The sequence below is a fragment of the Myxocyprinus asiaticus genome, chromosome 39, assembly GCF_019703515.2.
Source record: "Myxocyprinus asiaticus isolate MX2 ecotype Aquarium Trade chromosome 39, UBuf_Myxa_2, whole genome shotgun sequence".
In the NCBI taxonomy this organism is placed as follows: domain Eukaryota; kingdom Metazoa; phylum Chordata; class Actinopteri; order Cypriniformes; family Catostomidae; genus Myxocyprinus; species Myxocyprinus asiaticus.
In genome coordinates, this window is record NC_059382.1 from 4,612,205 (window position 1) to 4,632,753 (window position 20,549).

Below are 20,549 nucleotides of genomic sequence, written 5' to 3' on the forward strand. Positions count from 1 at the left end.
AAGAAGAAGAAGAAGAAGAAGAAGAAGAACGTAATATATAAGTAGATAATAAACTATTTTAACTATATTAATATTTAAAATATTAATATTTACAATGATACAACACTTACATTTATACTAATTTATATTATAATGGATTATTTAATTAATATATAAAATAATGCATTTACTATAACATTAAAACAATTATATTATTTTTCTTAAATATTTATAATAATTATTATTTTTTTATTTATTGCCATTGTCATTTATTTTAGGCATAATAAATTATTATTACTGTTGTTATTATTATTATTATTATTCATACTGACAAGCTCTTTCTTGTTTGATTGACAGGTACGTCACTGCAGAATGACACGCCTCCTCCAGCAGAGTTCGGTGAGAGCGCGTCTCGTGCGCCTCTAGATCAGTCGCGCGGAGCAGCACGAGGAATTACGCAGGAATAACGGAGTGAAAGTTACAGGACGAATGGCACTCATGGCCGGGATTAATTACGGGCTCACGTCGCTTTTCCTGGGGATTTGTGCAGGACTATCCGCTCCAAGGAATTATCCTGCAAACGAAGGTAAGAGGTTTCTGGACAAGTCAAGTGGAAAAGTTAAAGACACTTAAAACAACTATAATACTATAACACTTGAATTGGCAAGGATTTGATGTCTTGAAATAAGCTATATATAATGGATAAATATGTAAATATAAATACATAATATCTATGTAATTATAAATAAATATCAACATCACTGAATATCAGAGCATTTTGTTGGGCACTGATGGGGTCAGGGGGAGTTGTTATTCACCCAAATAAAATTTCTCCACATTTGCTCTAGAACCACAGCTTTTTTAAACCTTTTATTATCTTGCTCTTTTGAAAACTATCTTTGTACTGGTGCTTTAAAAAAAAAAAAAAAAGAAAAAAAAAAAAACAGAAACCAATACACTGATCTGAAGAACATAAAACGAAACATTAAGATTATTAAACCTAAATATTGTTTTAGTTTCTAATCTCCAAAGAATCATATAGTTCAACTTAATAACCTTATAAAGCCAAATGCTATTTGATAAGAAGAGGGTTCTTTGTATAGGGTGCTGCAAAGAACCATTTAAACAGACTTGTTTTTTTTTTCTTTTCTTTACCTCTCTTTGATCAAAACTGCTTTCTGGATCCACCTTTTTTCAAAAACTATTCAATGTTAACACACCAGATCAAAGAAATCAAAATTTTCTACTCTAACAGCTTAAATGTATATATATATATATATATATATATACACTATTCATGCATGCTTGCATAGAGTTATGCAGGAGATTATTTTTTTTTTATATACTTAATATTCAAGACATTTTAGACATTTAATTCCTCACTATTTCCTTTATCATTACATATAGTTTGTATTCATAATGCCATACACCTCAAGCAAGACCTTTGTTTTAACTTGAAAATTATTTCTGGAAATATAATACATCTTAAGAAAGGCTGTATTTTCAACTTGAAGATGACTCTTAAAAACATGTTTTTTTTGTGTAGTCTGGACCCCCTTTTTGTCCAACCAAAGATTAATAACCTGAATACCTTATTTCCAAGAAAAGGACACATTTCTCGCTGCATTTTGATATCTCCTCGTTTAAATTTGATATGTTGCTTGTAAAGAAAGTAGAATGATTTAAAACGGTGTGTATTGTAACCTATATTTTATACATTTAATTAACAATTAACCATAATTGTCCACTAAATTCAGTGCTTAAAGTGCAATCTGCACCTTGCGCACTCGATTCCGATCCTTCAATTCATGTTCTGCGACTGTTGTCTTAATCTATCTGAGATTTATACTGTCAAACTTCAAATCTTACATCATTTTTATCCACTCAGGGTATGAACCAGAAGGTATTCTCAAGTCCTCTGTCTTTTTCTCCTTCAGTCACGCTGCTGGATTCCAGATCAGTGCAGGGAGATCTGGCATGGGTCGCCAGCCCAACCGAAGGAGGGGTGAGTCAAGATCATCTCTCTCTTAAATGTAATCTCATTGGTATTCATAGGTGTTTGTTTGTAAAGTGTGGTTCTAGATAGACACTGAAACGTACAATATCAACGTATTAAAAGCTTCTAAAATATAAACCATTTTACGAATGAAGAACTGTACAACAACTACAGAAGAGACATACAGTGTTGGGTAAGGTATTACAAATAGATAATCCAGTATAAATGACCAAATACTTCTCTGAAGTTGTAATCAAATTACTTTAATTACTAAAGTAATTAGTAATCACATTACTAATTACTTTACTTTTATGTTACTCTCGAGAACACTTAAGAAAAGTTGTCGTTTTTTCCGCTTCTTGTTCATTGTCGCATTGACTCGCTAGAGGGCGTGGACACCTTCAGCTGTCTCTAACCCAAGCTAGGTTACTGCGACGGGCGTCAAATTTCCTAAATAGCGAAGGGAGACAGAAATGCCCTTTGCTAGAGGGCGTGGACACCTTCAGCTGTCACTGAAACTCAAACGGACAAACTTATGAACATAAATCATGTTTTAAATGAATTGTACATAAATAATATTATTTTAGAAATTCTCTAACCCAAGTAACGTACTTAAAAATAATTAACGTAATTGAAAGTCAGTAACTGTAATCTGATTACAAGAATTTGAAAGGTACTGTGTTACGCTACTTTTGACTAAACTGTAATTAGATTACATTAACTGGTTACTTTGTAATTAGATTACACCCAACACGCTTCACTAATCCTTTGAAGTTGATAAAGTATTGAATTCATGGATTTTATTGGTTGTTTTCTCATAATGAGATTCATTAGGATGCAGTTTATGCAGTTACCTAATAATTTGATATTGTAACTGTTTCAGTCTGTTTGGTGTGACTTCTAAGTAAATAATGTTGACTGTAACATTAACAGTGTGTCACTTATTTTGAACACTTATTGAGGTTCGATGATGATTAAATTCAGTCAAACAAAGAGTTAATATGACTTCACTTTATTAGTCCCATCTGGATGTAAAATCGCTATCATTTACTGATAAATGGAAGTCCCGCTATGGAATTTTTGAATTTGGTCACCTGCGGTGGGACCCTTGCAAAGGATCTGGCAAAAGGATTTGTAAAAATGTGTGCATCTCTAGAGAGTTTACGTTTGAGATGCTATCAGTAAGTCGATATTACACATTTAAGTGTCTATCCAAGCATACAAAAATGTACGTGTACACTTTACGTATGAACAACCCCGATTCCAAATACAAATGAGATCACCCTGCTCCCTCTCCTCTCTGATGTAAATTTGGGAAGCTAGGTTACTGCGACGGGCGTCAAATTTCCTAAATAGCGAAGGGAGACAGAAATGCCCTTTGTTAGGAAACTTTATCCCCTTTTTCTCAAAAGAGGCAGGGGGGAGACTTGGCAATGCAGCGACCGTGAAAAAGGTCTGTTTGAGTATGTGTGTGTGTGTGTGTGTGAGAGAGATTTTAGATTGAGGGGGTCAGTGAGTTCTGTCTGATAATGTATGCTTTTGGGCTCCACTTTTTCAAGCAATTAACCATTAAACATCTTCAGATCAGGTGCATCTAAATATCTCATTAACATACGGAATTCCCTTTCATTACGGAAGCGTTACAGCTCTGTATCCTTTCGCATTGATCCAACTCTTTCAGATATTTAGTTCCTCTCCCTCTGTGATCCTCGAGCATGATGGACAGGCCTTTGGCACAGACGGTGGGCGGGTATTCAGACATTTATATGGCCAATTAGCTCTTTTCTCCTCTCGTCCTGCTATCTGCAGCTCCGGGCCCTTATCTCTGCGCTGCTCCTCAGGGCCTACGTAGTTTCAAAGATGAAGGGACGAGCCGATCGCAGACAATCACGGACCCTGACTGACTCCATATTGCTGTCACTCTTATTATCTCACAAATTATCAATTAGTTTTAGCATATGGCGAAAAATTCCAGGAGATTATTACGGGCTGTCAGGCTGATGTGTGTGCGACTGTGAATTCTGATATCACACCAGCACAGAAGAGATGAGATATATTGACTTGGAAAATGTTTTTAAATGTAGCCCAGTCATATTAATGAGGGAATGCTACATTTACATCCAAGCCAAAAGTAAAAAGTGACTCACTGAAGTCGTAAACTGAAATGTACCGCATATATGATTGTTTAAAGTACTTTGGCAGTTCTCAACCGACAGAAGTGGTTTTACAGGCTTCTACTCCAGACTCATGGGGTACTCACCAGTTAAAGTCCTCATGATGTGAAAATTGACCTTAATTACTTCTGTTATGGTGCATGGTTCGTCAGTATACCTTATTCCAAATAAAAAATGTTTGTCTTTATAATCCTTCATCAAAATGTAATGTTTAGCTCTGCCCTCTTAATTGTCAGCCCTTGCTGTGTCACCTGTCATTTAGAGACCACCTTTCATGATTCATATTCATAATGGAAAAAAATTAGAGATGCACCGATACAAATTAGTGCCAATACCAATGTCCGATTATTTAGAACAACATCTGTGGATACCGATACTGATGGTTTGGTGGTTCTGCTTTTTTATGCTTTCTTGTTTCAAATCATTGATTATTAATTACACAGCTTCAAAAGAAGTTGACTAATAACTTTAGTCTCTATGTCTCAACATGTCTTCAATGTTTCAGAGTAACTGGTCTGGTTATAAACAAAACACAGAGGAAAAAAAGCACATTGTTAACTAGCATTAACATTCTTAACTCGCATTAACTGGATTCTGAATAGCCTTTTGTCAGGCTCAGATTAAATTGGTAAGATTTCAGTTTTTTTTAACTGAATTTTTAATGATGGAGCTGAAGCACACTCCGCTTTAGCTTCAACAAACTCGTCATATTCCTTGCTGTGGAATACTATCTTTTACCTCCTGAGACTGCTGTGTGCATTTTACATTTCCCTTTCGATTTGTAACTAGTTGCACCTAATAAACAAGCAAAGAAAAAAAAAAGCGCAAATAGTTTTCCTAAAAATTGATGTCCACTTATGTGGACAGCAGGACTAAGTTGTGACATTTTAAATAATACCAAGCTATAGAAAGTCCGATTTTTTTCATTCAGTTGTTTATTATGTTTCCAGGAGTGTTGGTTTTTCACGTTTTAGAGATGTTACCGACATTACAGCTGATTTTCAGTAAAGCTGAAAAATTATTCATATTCAAAGTAATGGCCAGCATCATCAAATCACGGACAACCATGTTAAAATAAAATTTAGCATTATAAATTCTGAATCTATGTACTGATTATCATTTTCCCATAACTGCCAAACATGTTGAGTGGGGCAAACATAGTCTGCAGCCTGAAACTGAACTTTTGGTTGGATTTTAGGAGTGAATGCACTCAGCTGCACAGAAAGCTATAATATGCTCCCTATTTAGTGAATGACTTAACCTCCTGTGTGCTGTCTGTCTGCACTGGTCTCAGAACAGTTCGAAATGCACCTTATTTTTTATCTTAACTCCATGTAAGGCCTCTGTATGCAAAATTTTTCAGCTTTTGGATGAACCCATTGATGTGAAAATGCACAGTAAATATAAGAATGTATTGATTAATGGTAATGAATAGAACGTATTGTACAGTGGTAATAAAATATATATATATATATATATATATATATATATATATATATATATATATATATATATATATATATATATATATATATATATATATATATATATATATTTATATAGATAGATAGATAGATAGATATATTTTTTTTCATGTTTATAGTCTTTAAACAATCGGCCAATTAAACTTAGATAAAACTCACGTTGACTTTAAGTTTCAGATGTACTAAAACAATTTGCAAGTGTTAGCATGTTTTTCATCTGCTGAAATAAATACCATTACTGATGCAGTGACTTTCAGTGAATCACTGGCTGTAATACTGATTTAGCAGAACTGAAAATGTGTGTTAGTAAGGCATATAAAACATTTATGACTGTCTAGAGTTGTTATTGTATCTTGAGGCCAGTAGAAGAAAGATAATAGTTCTTTTCTGAGGTTAACTCAGGCAAACTTACTGAAGCCTGTAAGAGAGAAACAGATGTTATGTTTTTGGTCTACATTTACTCAATTGTTTCCAAGGTTCATTCCTGACTCTACCCAGTGCTGGATAATATCATGTTTCATGAGTTAGATCATCGGTGCATTTCTATTTTTTTATAGTTGCACAAAAGTTGTAGGAGAGGGGCGTTCGATTTCTAACATTCATCTTATATTGTCTTCACATGCAGTGGGAAGAGGTGAGCATCATGGACGAGAAGAACATCCCCATCAGAACGTACCAGGTGTGTAACGTAATGGAGGCCAGTCAGAACAACTGGCTTCGGACTCACTGGATACAGCGTGGCCCGGCCCAACGTATCTACATCGAGATTAAATTCACCCTTCGTGACTGCAACAGCCTGCCTGGTGTCATCGGCACCTGCAAAGAGACGTTCAACCTTTACTATCTCGAGTCCGACTTCGACAACGAGCGTTACGCTCACGAGAGCCGTTTTACCAAGATCGACACGGTGGCAGCGGACGAGAGCTTCACGCAGGTGGATATCGGAGATCGGATCATGAAGTTAAACACTGAAGTTCGGGATGTTGGGGTGGTCAGCCGGAAAGGTTTCTATTTGGCCTTTCAGGACGTAGGAGCCTGCATCGCGTTGGTTTCCGTCCGTGTGTTTTATAATAAGTGTCCTATAGCTGTGAGGAACCTCGCGCAGTTTCCTGATACAGTAACAGGGGCGGACACGTCGTCCCTGGTGGAGGTGCGCGGCTCCTGTGTGAATCATTCGGAAGAGCAGGAGGTTCCAAAGATGTACTGCGGTGCAGATGGAGAGTGGTTGGTGCCCATCGGGAATTGCCTGTGTAACCCTGGATATGAGGAACGGAATGAGCAATGCCAGGGTAAGACCCTTTTGCTGTTAATATTGAAACAAGATTAAATAATCAAATGCTGCCTATATGTTACTCTCTGCAACAGTTTTAATCCACAAATATTGATTTCATCCTCCGTCTTTATCCATCCAACTATCAGTTTGTTCCTTCGGCTGCATTGGTCAATGATTTAATATTGTCCAGATCTATTATGTTGTTCTAAAATATTTTAAAAATTCAATTCACACAAAACAATTACTCATCCAGAGACAGTAATAAAAAAAATTTTTTAAAAAAAAGTCTCATTAAAAGCCTTGGTAAAAGACATTTTGACAAATAGTTTGGAATAATCTTTTATTATACACAGTAATTTTTTATTTATTCATTTATTTATTTATTATCCCCTTTTCTCCCAATTTGGAAGCACAGTTCCCACTACTTAGTAGGTCCTCGTGGTGGCACGGTTACTCACCTCAATCCAGGTGGCGGAGGACAAGTCTCAATCGCCTCCGCTTCTGAGACAGTCAATCCACGCGTCTTATCACATGGCTCGTTGTGCATGACACTGCGAAGACTCCGCATGTGGAGGCTCATGCTACTCTACATCTATGTTTTAATCTTTGTTAATTTCCTCTCAAACAAGAGTCTGTCATCAGGTGGTAATTAGCACCGCTTGTATAGCTGTATATAGAGGAGAGATGATAGGAAAGGAGGCAAATACTGGAGTGTGGACAAGTTCATTATAATCTAGTTAGGCTCTGGACTTTGTAATTAACTGATTTCTTGGTAACTTCATGCCACAGAATAGGATGTGTTTCAGTGTCTAAGAAGAGAGAGTGTGTGTACGTTTGTGAGAGACTGAAAGAGCCTGAGAGAGTCTGAGAAAGATGGAATGAGTTGAGACATGTCATCAAGAATCTAAAAATGGAGCTAAAAATGGAAGAGGGCCGTGAGTGTGATGAATAGATCTGTGGAGGAGAAAAAAACGTAATTATCACTAAAAGTGACATTTCATTCTGCCATAGATCAAGCCTAATAAGAGACCATGACAATAATAAATACACACATGATACAGAAGTGTTGACAGAGAGAAGACAAAGTAGAACTTCTTTTAAGGTTGATGGATTGTAGGCATGTGGTACTATTTGTAGATGTTTGCTGCAAAGACCACTGCAAACAGTTTGCATGGTTTCCATAGTGATGATGAGGGAAAATGGGACCACCCTTGACCTATGCTCTAAGAGGTCACAGATCAAAGTTTATGTTCTCGCTCTGTCCTCAAGTGCAGGCATCTTGAACTGTTTAACGTTTCCTGGAGAGTGTGTGTGAGTGTGAGTCAAGTCCATGATAAGTTTAATTTTCAGTGAAGTTCTGGAACTGAAATATGTTATAGGAAGATTATTAGTTGAGCCTTTTTGAATGTTGATCACATTGAAATTCACATTAATAATTCTGAAAAATGGAACTTATGAATAGTGACGCATTGTTATATATTTTCACGTTTTGAGTTTGCATAAAGACCTTCTCTAGACATAGCTAGAAAAAATCTGAAAATCCTTGTTTGTTAAAGCCAATGTTGGGAAATGTATCTTTTAAAAGTAATGTGGTACATTATTGTGTTACTCCTAATAAAAGTAACTAATAACGTATTGCTATGGACAATATTGAGTTACTTTTGGGTTACCTTTTCTCGCCGTCTGTTTGCTGAGGCTTACTCGCTTCCAAAACAGAAGCACTATACTTGTCCTGGTGGTTTACAATTGTATGTGTCTGTAAAGAAATTAAATTGAAAATTAAATAGGGATGGGAATCATAACGAATATAAAGATTCCAGTTCTGATTCCAATTACGATTCCTTAACGGTTCAATTAACAATTTGTACTTGTGAGGAAGAAATATTTGGAAATAAGAAATTCCATTTTTATTGTTTCCAAATGATGAGATTATTTCAGATTTTAATCAAGCACATGTAAAAAAATCTAAGATAATTCTAACACAATTCTGTAAAAGGCAAAACAGCATTAATTAACAAGGTAAAAGTTTATTTCGAGCTGGACATGACGGATGTTCGTTTTGCTTAGAAGAATCAGCTTTTAAGAGTCACTCATTCGGGAATACAGTGATTGCGCTGTGCGTTTCGCACTGTAGATTCAAAAATACCAGTTCATAAGAGTCATTTGATCACAAATCGAACAACACTGGTCGTGCTGTGTGTTTCGGGTTGTTGATTCAAAAGAACCAGCTCATTAGAATAATTTCATCACAAATCTAACTGAACTGTTCGCGCTGTGCTTTTTTCGCTTTGTCGATTCAAAAGAACCGGCTCATTAGAGTCATTTGTTCACAAATTGATTTGAGTTGTTCATGCTGTGCGTTTTTTGATTTTACGATTCAAAAGAACCAGCTCATTAGAGTCATTTGTTCACAAATTGAACTGAATTGTCCGTGCTGTTTGCTTTTCGCTTTATTGATTCAAAAGAACTGACTCATTATAGTCATTTATTCACAAAATGAACTGAACTGTTTGCACTGTTTGTTTTTCGATTTGTTGATTCAAAAGAACCTGCCCATGAGTGTCTTTTGTTCACAAATCTAACTACACTGGTCGCACTGTGTTTTGCGCTGTAGATTCAAAAGAACCGGTTCATAGGAGTCATTTATTCAGGAATCGGACTACACTGGTCGCACTGTATTTCGCGCTGTAGACTCAAAAGAACTGGCTCATTGGAGTCATTTATTCAGGAATCGGTCAACACTGGTCGCACTGTTTTGCACTGTAGATTCAAAAGAACTGGTTCATAGGAGTCATTTATTCAGGAATTGGATTACACTGGTCGCACTGTGTTTCGTGCTGTAGATTCAAAAGAATCAACTCATTGGAGTAAATTATTCAGGAATCGGCCATAATACTGGTCCCACTGTTACGTGCTGTAGATTCAAAAGAACCGGTTCATAGGAGTCATTTATTCAGGAATTGGACTACACTGGTCGCACTGTGTTTCGCGCTGTAGACTCAAAAGAACTGGCTCATTGGAGTCAATTATTCAGGAATCGGTCAACACTGGTCGCACTGTTTCACACTGTAGATTCAAAAGAACCGGTTCATAGGAGTCATTTATTCAGGAATCGGACTACACTGGTCGCACTGTGTTTCGCGCTGTAGATTCAAAAGAACCGACTCATTGGAGTAATTTATTCAGGAATCAGTCAACACTGGTCGCACTGTTTCACACTGTAGATTCAAAAGAACCGGTTCATAGGAGTCATTTATTCAGGAATTGGACTACACTGGTCGCACTGTGTTTCGTGCTGTAGACTCAAAAGAACTGGCTCATTGGAGTCAATTATTCAGGAATCGGTCAACACTGGTCGCACTGTTTCACACTGTAGATTCAAAAGAACCGGTTCATAGGAGTCATTTATTCAGGAATCGGACTACACTGGTCGCACTGTGTTTCGCGCTGTAGATTCAAAAGAACCGACTCATTGGAGTAATTTATTCAGGAATCAGTCAACACTGGTCGCACTGTTTCACACTGTAGATTCAAAAGAACCGGTTCATAGGAGTCATTTATTCAGGAATCGGACTACACTGGTCGCACTGTGTTTCGCGCTGTAGATTCAAAAGAACCGACTCATTGGAGTAATTTATTCAGGAATCAGTCAACACTGGTCGCACTGTTTCACACTGTAGATTCAAAAGAACCGGTTCATAGGAGTCATTTATTCAGGAATCGGACTACACTGGTCGCACTGTGTTTCGCGCTGTAGATTCAAAAGAACCGACTCATTGGAGTAATTTATTCAGGAATCGGTCAACACTGGTCGCACTGTTTCACACTGTAGATTCAAAAGAACCGGTTCATAGGAGTCATTTATTCAGGAATCGGATTACACTGGTCGCACTGTGTTTCGTGCAGTAGATTCAAAAGAACCGACTCACTGGCATAATTTATTCAGGAATCGGTCAACACTGGTCACACTGTTTCGTGCTGTAGATTCAAAAGAACTGGTTCATAGGAGTCATTTATTCAGGAATCGTTCTACACTGGTTGCACTGTGTGTTTTGCTCTGTAGCTTCAGTGAAGAGCCAGTGCTTCTGCTAAATAGTGTAGCAGGAAATACTGTCAAGAGTATTTTAGATACATGTTCAATCATTTTTAATGGAACCGAAAGTCATGACAATCATTAGGGTCACGGTATTTGTTAAAAATCAAACTGGCTCCCGAATAAGTACTGGTTCTCAGTCCCCAACCATAAAATGAATGCAGGTTACTTAATTTCCTATTACCAGTCCTCTTACTTGGGGTTAGTAATTATTTAGCAGTGCCCTAGCAACCATCTAGAACACCCTAGCAACAGCATAGCAATTTGCTTATAAACACACTGAACACAATTGCAGCATCGCAGTGCACTGGCAACCACCCAGGACATTTGGACATCCAAGCACCACATGCATTTTCTTCAGAAAATTTAAAACTGTAGCTGAAAAGGGATCTTTTCAAGAAAAACTTGCATATTCCTTAATGCTACTTCCATAATGAGGTCTGACTACATAACATGCATCATTTGCAAGGCATTATCTCCATCACTGGTTGCAGCACTGGCAGGTCATGCAACACTCTTCCTTTGACGTGGTAGATGCTATTGTTAAGCTTCTTGAAAGGATTCTTCAGCTGCAAAGAGTCTTGGGGTTCTGTGAGAGTTTTGGGGGTTCTCCGGAGGGAATTGGGGGAGGGGTCTGGGGCAGGTCAGAGGTCACTGACTCTTTCATCCTTCTCTGACTCTCGGTTGACAGCTGGAGTGGAGAAATTTATTAAGACATCAAAACTCTTGACAGCTGGGGTTCCACAGGATGCCATGGAGACGAGCTGTTATCTTGCCTGCTCTCCATTATTTCTGCTGTTGTCTATATGGGCCGTATGGAGGAAGGCTGGAGAGACGCCTCTCTGATGGGAGCTCCGCGGTGAAAAGTCTTCTCTGGTGTGGTTCATGCAGCCAGTTGCATGAGAAACATCACTAATGTGATCACTATAAAATCTCAGTGACTCAATTTAAAGCTTAAAAAATTACCCAACATTATCATAAAAGTTGTCCATACGACTCCTGCATTATATTTCAAGACTTCTGAGAGGCATTAGAAAGGTTTTCCAACTTTTTTCAGTTGAAATCTTGACTTTCGCTGCGCATTTCTTGAGCGCTAAAAGTAAAGTTCGTTTACAGTGGCACGTGTTCATGTTGTTTTTATTGCTTAACAACGCAAGTTCTCAAGTGAACACACAAGCCACAGTAAACAAGCTTCTCTTAAAGCGCTCATGAACATGCAACAGACGTTAAGATTTTAACAAAAAAACTGTACAACGTTTCTTTCTTCCGTAGGACACACAAGGAAGGAAAATTTTCAAGGACTACCACGTCCTGGTTGCTCTTTTGTAATGACAATGAATAGGTCCATATGACTCGTGCACCATATTCCAATCTCCTTAAACCATACATGATAACTTTGGGTGAGCAATAGACTGAAATTTCAGTCGTTATTTTGCTGAGAATTAGTCTTTTTCTCACCTAGAGCTATTGCACGGCTTAAGTAAACTTGAAATATAGAGCTCAAGGTATATGGACTTCTTTTATGAGCGTTTTATGGTACTTATTGGAGGTTGAAAGTTCCAATGTTCCTCAAACAGGGTTTGGAACAATATGAGGGTGACTAGTCTAAGAGCTATAGTCTAAGACTAAGAACTATAAAAAGAGCAATCACTGAGCTGTAAAATTTCCTCTGTTTAATGAAGGAAAGGACAGGAGAGGAAGGAATCAATCTCTCTCACCTTCACAATTTTTCAGTTTGTTTTTTTCTTGTGCCATTTTTCTGAGCTGATGTATAAATATGCTCCAAGTTCCAGCTTTTTTTTTTGCCTCTTTACTCTGACACACCTGAATGGTTTACACACACACACACCAGGGTAATACGAACAGGACAGAATTTACCTCTTCCTGAAAACTCCATACATCCCATCCTAGTTCTGCTTACAACATGCCAAAGAAACCAGCAGAAACAGAGATAGAGGGAGTCTTGTGTGTGTGTGTGTGTGTGTGTGTGTGTGTACATGTTTATACTACATTGTGGGGACCAGTCAGCGGTCCCCACAAGGGAAATGGCTTATTAAACATACTAAATGATGCTTTTTTGAAAATGTAAAAATGCAAAAAGGTTTCTGTAAGGGTTAGGTTTAGGGTTAGGGTTAGGGGATAGAAATTATCGTTAGATCTGTATAAAATCCAAAAAATGTTTGGAAGATTATGGAGAGTCCCCAGAATGATATAAAAACATAGTATGTGTGTGTGTGTGTGTGTGTGTGTGTGTGTGTGTGTGTGTGTGTGTGTGTGTGTGTGTGTGATTGTAACATCATTACTGAGGCGCTGAGAGCTGTTTCTGGTCTGGATGGTGTTCTGTTCCCAGAGTTCTTTATCTCTGACTGTCTCTCTCAACACCAGCGCTCCCCATTCTAAAAGGAGCTTGACAGAAACGCGAGGTACAGGGCCGCAGTAACATTGATATAATGTTGCAGCTCACTGACAGTACCTAATATTAACCAGACTTTAATGGACTCTCTGGAAGTCTTACAAGACAATGACAGGAGACGTGTGGCCTCAACTAACCCGAATTTCCCTTACATTTACATTTACATTTAGTCATTTAGCAGATGCTTTTATCCAAAGCAACTTACAAATGAGACACATAGCAAACAATTTGCCATACAAAGTTTAACAACATCTGCAGTATAGGACTGCCAAATTCTCAGTGACTGGTGTAGTAAAGATGCTAGCACAAAATAATTAAATGTAGGTTAAGTGCAGTAGTAAGTGTGGGTTGTGTGTTAAGTGCAATTAGTGTGGGTTGGTTAAGTGCTCGTGGAACAAATGTGTTTTCAGCTGGTCCTTGAATGTAGAGAAGGTAACAGCAGATTGTGTGGAGGTTGGAAGTTCATTCCACCACAAAGGAGCAGAGAAAGTGAGCGATCGTGAAATAGACTTTGAGCCTCTTTGTGATGGGCCCACCAAGCATTGCTCGTTCATAGACCACAGAGTCTAAGAGTCACAGAGTTGGAGCATAGACCTGAAGAAGTGAATTGCAGTTCCACTGGCTGTACTGAAAGCCAAAGTCAAAGAATTGAATTTTATGCGGGCAGCTACAGGTAGCCAGTGGAGTGAAATCAAGAGTGGGGTGACATGAGCCCTTTTTGGCTGATTGAAGACCAGACACACTGCTGCATTCTGGACCATCTGCAGTGGCTTAATGGTGTTAGCTGGAAGGCCAGCCAACAGAGCATTTTGATGCGGTTGATGAGATGTGTGCAGTGAAATTAAGCTGGTCATCTACCAACACTCCCAGGTTCTGGGCTGTTCTAGTTGGCGTTCGTGTTGTTGAACCAAGATGAATAGTGAGGTTGTGGTCAACAGATGGGTTGGCTGGGATCACGAGGAGTTCTGTCTTGGCAAGGTTGAGCTGAAGGTGTCATTCCTTCATCCAGGTCGAAATGTCAGAGAGGCAGTTAGAGATATGAGCTAAGACAGCAGGGTCATCAGGCTGGAACGACAGGTAGAGCTGCGTATCATCTGCGTAGCAGTGGTAGGAAAAGCCATGTGGCTCAAAGTTTTTTTTTTTTTTTTTTTTTACGAAATGGAGGGACGAATCAAAATGAATTTTTGTGCTAATTAACATTATGCCACAAATGGTGTCAATTGAGCTTAACTTGTATTGAACCCAGAATATTCCTTGAAAAATGCTAATTATGAGTTACATAAACATATTTAATATATAACTTGTGTTGAACTGAGCTAAGAGTACAGATTTGACAAATTATCAAATGTATAATTATAAATTAATTCAAATTATTTCGAACTGTCTCTCCATTTCTAAAAAAATAAATCAAAAACATTAAAAAAATGGTTACAGTGAGACATTTACAATGGAAGAGAATGGACCCAATTTTCAAAAGTATAGCTACAAGATGTAATATGTGTGTTAACAGGATTTAAATGCAATAAAATTGCTTATAAACCTTTTCTGTGTAAAGTTATATCCAGTTTTAAAATTTTGTTGCCATGACCATGTAACGCTGTTAAACTTAAAATCCTTAAATGACCATAAAAACAACGAATTTTATTAAAAATAAAAGATTCACATTTCAGCCTTTAAACCCTCCAAAAATTGGTCACATTCACTTCCATTGTAAGGGTTGTACCGTAAACTCAGACAAGTCAAAATTATTTTTTGTGGTAATCAACATTATGGAAAAAATTCTGTCGATTGAACTTGTTTTGAACTCAAAATATTCCTTTAAATCAGAATTCTTTCGATTTTCCTACAAAATCAGCACAGAAAATATGAAAATGTCTGCAGATTCTGTCTGGGCCATATGAGAAATAAATTAGTTTATTAATCGAACGTATTTATTTGTCTTAAAAGTATATAACTTTTAAAGTCTGATATGAATTAGTTTGTTTCGAAATTAACATTTACCAAGATTAATAAATACTGTAAAATATTTTCAAGTTATTGCAAAGTTTCACTACAATCCCTTAAAATTCAGCTCAGTTCAGTAATGCTTTAGTGGTATGAAGATTAACCAATTTCACTGCTGTAGTCATTTCCTACTATATTAGGTTTGCCGTTAGAATTAGTTTGAGTGTTTTAGCCATCAATGGTCGGTTTTGATTTCTTACTGGAAATTCTGTATTGTTTTCTCTCTCGCTGTCCTTTTTCTTCTGCCGTTGAACCTGTATTTTATATTCTATTCAGTAGAGAGGGGAGAAGGGAGACACAGAGAGAGAGAGAGACATGCAGTAAGAAGACGAGTGAACAACAAAAGATAGTAAGACGGCAAGAATAAAAGAGGTGATCAGAGAGAAAAACAGATTTGTCACCACACAAGGAAGGTCATCGCCCTGCTCTCGAAGAGGAAAAGAGATAATGAAAAGGAGGTGATGTCTGGAGTAAGAGAACGTTTTAGCTTGTCTTTGATTTCTTTAACTCCTCATTCACTTGACATTTCTTTAAAACTCCCTTTGATGTGATGACAGAGACTGTCTCTCTCTTTCTCTATCTGTCACTCTCTTGTAACAATAGACTGTGATTGTGAGGTTTTCACTTGTAAATTTAAGCTCGTCAAACTGTAGGAGGTGTGTAGGTGGTCTTTTCTCGGTTTTACTCCTCTCTGTGATGGTACAGTATGATGGACTTAAAGAGGTTTAAAAAAAGAATTCTGTTCTTACAGCGACAGATACACACTGGAATATAATGAAGCACATGGTTGTTTTTATGTCTACGATGCATTAAATCGTAGGTAGGCCATTATTTTGTAACACAAACAGGCATCAGTGTGGTGCAAGTTATAGCAACTAACCCAGAGATGCTTCAGGCAAAAAGGTATTCAATATCATTCTGTGGATGCGTGTGTGTGTGTGTGTTTATGTGTGTGTGTGTGCCGATTCTCATTAGCCAATAATTAATATCAGCATAAACTGAGCACATTACTGCAGTTGCACACATATGTTAACCTAGTTAAATGGTAACATACTCTGGACTTGTATTGTTTATAGTTATGGACAATTATAATTACTACAGACTAACCCTAACCCAAAATCTAACCCTAGCCTTTAAAAAAGCTTTGTTTTTTGTTTGTTTGTTTGCATTGTTTTGCATTTATTTTATTCATTTTAGCCACTTTTATACAAAGCCCCGTAAAGGACAAGGAGGGAATTTATTTTCTGAAATGGCTTTGTGTTACCTTGCAATAGTTTTGTGTTTACTCACAAAAAGTTTTGTGTTCCCTTGCAATAAGTTTTGCATTCTCTCACAATAGTTTGTATTACCTCTAAATAGTTTGCATTCCTCCACAATAAGTTTTGCCTTCTTTTGCAATAGTTTGCATTCTCACAAAAAGTTTTGCTTTCTCTTGCAGTATGTTTTGCTTTCCTTTGTAATAGTTTGCATTCTCTTACAATGTCTGTGTTCCCTCGCAATAGTTTGCGTTCTCACCAAATTTTTTGCGTTTGCTTGCAATAAGATTTCCGTTCCCTTGCAATAAATTTTGCATTCCCTCACAATAGTTTGTGTTCTTACCAAATTATTTGCTCTTCCTCACAATAAGATTTCCATTCCCTCGCAATACGTTTTGCGTTCCTTTGCATCAGTTTGCATTTACACCAAAAAATTGCATTCCTCGCAATTAGATTTTCATTCCCACGCAATATGTTTTGCATTTCTTTGCAATAGTTTGCGTTCTCCCACAAACAATTACTGTGTTCCCTTGCAGTAGTTTGCATTCTCACAAAAACTTTTGCTCTTCCTCACAATAAGATTTTAGTTCCCTCGCAATAAGTTTTGTGTTCTTTTGCATTAGTTTGCGTTCACTCACAAAAGGTGTGTGTTCCCTCGCAATAGTCTGTGCTTCCTCTCAATAAGTTTTGAGTTCTCTCGCAATAGTTTCCATTCTCTCCCAAAAACATTTGCGTTCACTCACAATAAGTTTTGTGTTCCCTCGTATTAGTTTGCATCCTCTACCAAAAACGTTTGCATTCACTCGCAATAGGTTTCGCTTTTGCTCATAATAGTTTGTGTTCTCTCACAAAAAAGATGTGCATTCCCTTGCAATAGTTTGTGTTCTCACAAAATTCAATCACAATATGTTTTGTGTTCCCTGCAATACTTTGGGTTACCTCGTTATATCTTTATCCATCCCTTATAAAAAATAACCATGATTTTACTACAGTAGCCATAGTTGAACTATGGTATAGTTCAAATCATAGTAATCACTATGGTAATACTATGGTAATAAAAATCATAATCATTCTGCCAAAAACTAAACATATTTACCACAGTTTTACTATTGTAACACCATGTTTAATTTGTGGTACAAGTATGCAAAACTTATTGGACTGAATGCAAAAATGTTTCAGAAATTAAATGGACCTTATTTAGAGTAGTGCCATCTTTAATTTTTCTATTAAAGATGTTTTAAATTGTTTTAATGTTCACACACACACACACACACACACACACACAGTTAACTGACCATGTGACCACTGTGAACTCAGTTCCTAAAGACTGAGAGAAAGTAGCAGGTCAAAGGTCAAAACAAAAAAAGAGAGTTGGTTATGTTAGTGTGGACCACTGCAACAGCAATGTGATGTGTACATGTTTTAAGGTGTGTATGTATTTGTTTTACCCAACAATCCAATTGAAACCTGCAGTTAATGGTTCTCCTGTTCACCAAGTTCCCATAAAGACACACACTCACACACACTTACACACACATAAACAATGGTAGGTGTTGCAGCTCCAGACAGACTGTCATCCGAGCATTTCCAAAATACAAACAAAAAATACAAAAAAAAAAAAAAAAATTCACACACACACAAACACAGCATCAAATCAACAAACACAACTCATGTCATGTATATTATTTGGAAATACTCTCGGCCACACTGTCAGAAGTGTTTTGTTTGTAAGCTCCTGTTTATATGTGTGTATGCATACTTAGCTGTCCATAAATAAAATAATTGTTTTTTAAATGATTTATTTAAAATCTATTACATTTTTATTTATTAATATTTTTATACAATTATTATTGTTATTATTGTTGTTGTTGTTATTTTTATTATTATATAAATATTATTATATTTCTATGATTTATATTTATATTATTGTTATTTTTATATATATATTTATTTTAGAATTTAGAATGCAAAATGTTTTCCTTTAGGGGTGTGGTTAGGGGCCGCGAACAGTTGCACTGTTTTTCAGTTGGTTTTATATTTTGCTGTTAGATATACATGTAGGCTGTAGTCATGATATTTTGCTTGATGTAGACACAAATTAAATCTATAGTATGGTCTTGTACTGTATGTAAATGTGTGTGTATAACAGAGTGTTGGAGAGAGATTAAATCAGAAAAAACTAAACTTGCATCCTAAACTTTTTGTAAATTATTTTACATATTTATATACCTGCATGTGTGTAGCACATGACACATGCTCTGTAATATGTGTTTATGTTGGAAGTGGTTGTTTATGAAGAGTTGTGGTGCTATTTATAGGTTTACCTAGTTTGATGTAAACCCTGTGTGTGGTGTGTGTTTGTGTGATGTGTGTCAGTACAAACTTAACAAATCTACCATGGAAAAATAGTGTATGGAACTCATTTGCATATCCTTTTCTGCCAGTACTTCCTGTATTAGAAAATAGGGCCTCTACTCTTTAAATTTAACAATAACTGCAAACCTTGCCAGACACCCACTCCATTCTCACTCTCTCTCTCTCGCTCTCTGTAATCTCTCCATTCTTTTATTTTCCTGACAGTTCCGATCAAAACCCAGAGGCTTTATTAATTGCTTACGGATTAAAGGCCTACAGGGTGTACGAGATTGAACTACAGATAAACTGATGGTAAATTTTGGGAAATTCCTTTCTTTGAATGGAGGAAGTTGGTGTACGTGGTTTGGTGAGCATGTAGTTCAATTCATTGCAGGAAGTGTTGCATCAATACCTTCAAATCCCGGCAAAATCTGTTATATATATATATATATATATAAAAAAATAAAAAAAAACATTCTATGACACAGTACCAACAATGACATTGTTAATTAATAATGTTTATTAATAAATAATTCACCCACACCTTAGCTTCAGTGAAGCGAATTATGTTTTCACGTTGAGTTGAATTTGTTTTGTTGAGGAGAGGTCAAGTTCAGGTGGCTTAAAGGGATAGTACGCTGAAAATAATAACACTGTCATCATTTACTCACCCTCATGTCGTTCTAAACCAGTATGACTTTCTTTCTTCTGTGGAATTAAAAAGGAGATGTTTTAAGAGCATTTAGGACCTGTCAAGCTCCATAAAGAACTAAAAGCGGCAAAAAAATAATGTATACAGCTCCTTCGTATAGTAAGTCTTCTTACGTCATTCCATGCTGTGGCTTTGTGCGAGAAGCAGATCGAGATTTAAGTCGTTATTCACTGAAAATCTTGCCCTCATATTCAAACTCACATATTCAAACTTGACGCTCTGTGATCAGTTACAGGATACGTGACGTTCTCTTCACCTTGTGCTACATGACTTCACAAGTCAAGTTTGAATATGCGCAAGCACGAATGAGATTTGAGAGTTACAGCAGAGGGTAAAATTTTCACATAAGAATTTTCTTTTTTCACTATTTCTTTCAAATTTGGGTCTGGAGTGAAACTTCAATATGTGAGAAGTTTAGTTAGACTTTCATTAGATGTTTGTCATGGATCCATGTTATTCGATGCTGGTTGATGATAGTTTAGTGCTGGTTCCATGCTTTTTGCCATGCTGGAATTGCCAGAACTTTGCTGGTGAAGGTGGACGACCAAAGAAGTCTTGCTGGTTAAGCTAATCAGAGGAAACCAGAGGAAATTTGGATTGCTCAGAGGTTGCTCTTTCATAACTTGGCAGATTCGGTGGAGTTCAATGTGTTTGGTGTTTGGCTCACCAATGCATGTGATTTCTTCTAATACATAAAGAAAAGTAAGCTGGACCAAAGTGCTTGTACTGGGCCCATCTTAAATGTTTTGTGTCTCACCCTTGTAGATCCTTAACCCAAAAGAACCATCTGTGTGACAGACCTTTACAGCT

General features: G+C 36.9%; 1 protein-coding gene across 7 annotated transcripts in view; it reads left to right on the forward strand.

Annotated features, from left to right (window-relative positions):
- The first annotated feature begins 396 nt into the window (after window positions 1-396).
- The window catches only part of LOC127429882 (ephrin type-A receptor 4-like), a 55,581-nt gene continuing 35,428 nt past the window's right edge, over window positions 397-20,549 (forward strand). For 4 of the 7 annotated variants that reach the window (XR_007895368.1, XR_007895369.1, XM_051679210.1 and 1 more), the window contains exons 1-3: window positions 397-565; window positions 1,917-1,984; window positions 6,259-6,922. Coding sequence is in view for 5 of the 7 variants with exons in the window: in XM_051679210.1 (XP_051535170.1) it covers window positions 469-565; window positions 1,917-1,984; window positions 6,259-6,922 (829 nt within the window). In the remaining 2 variants the exon portion in view is untranslated. Of the gene's footprint in view, window positions 566-1,916; window positions 1,985-6,258; window positions 6,923-7,321; window positions 8,234-15,692; window positions 19,501-20,549 lie in introns of those variants that run through there. The other 3 variants (XM_051679212.1, XM_051679213.1, XM_051679214.1) reach the window with 3 other exon arrangements.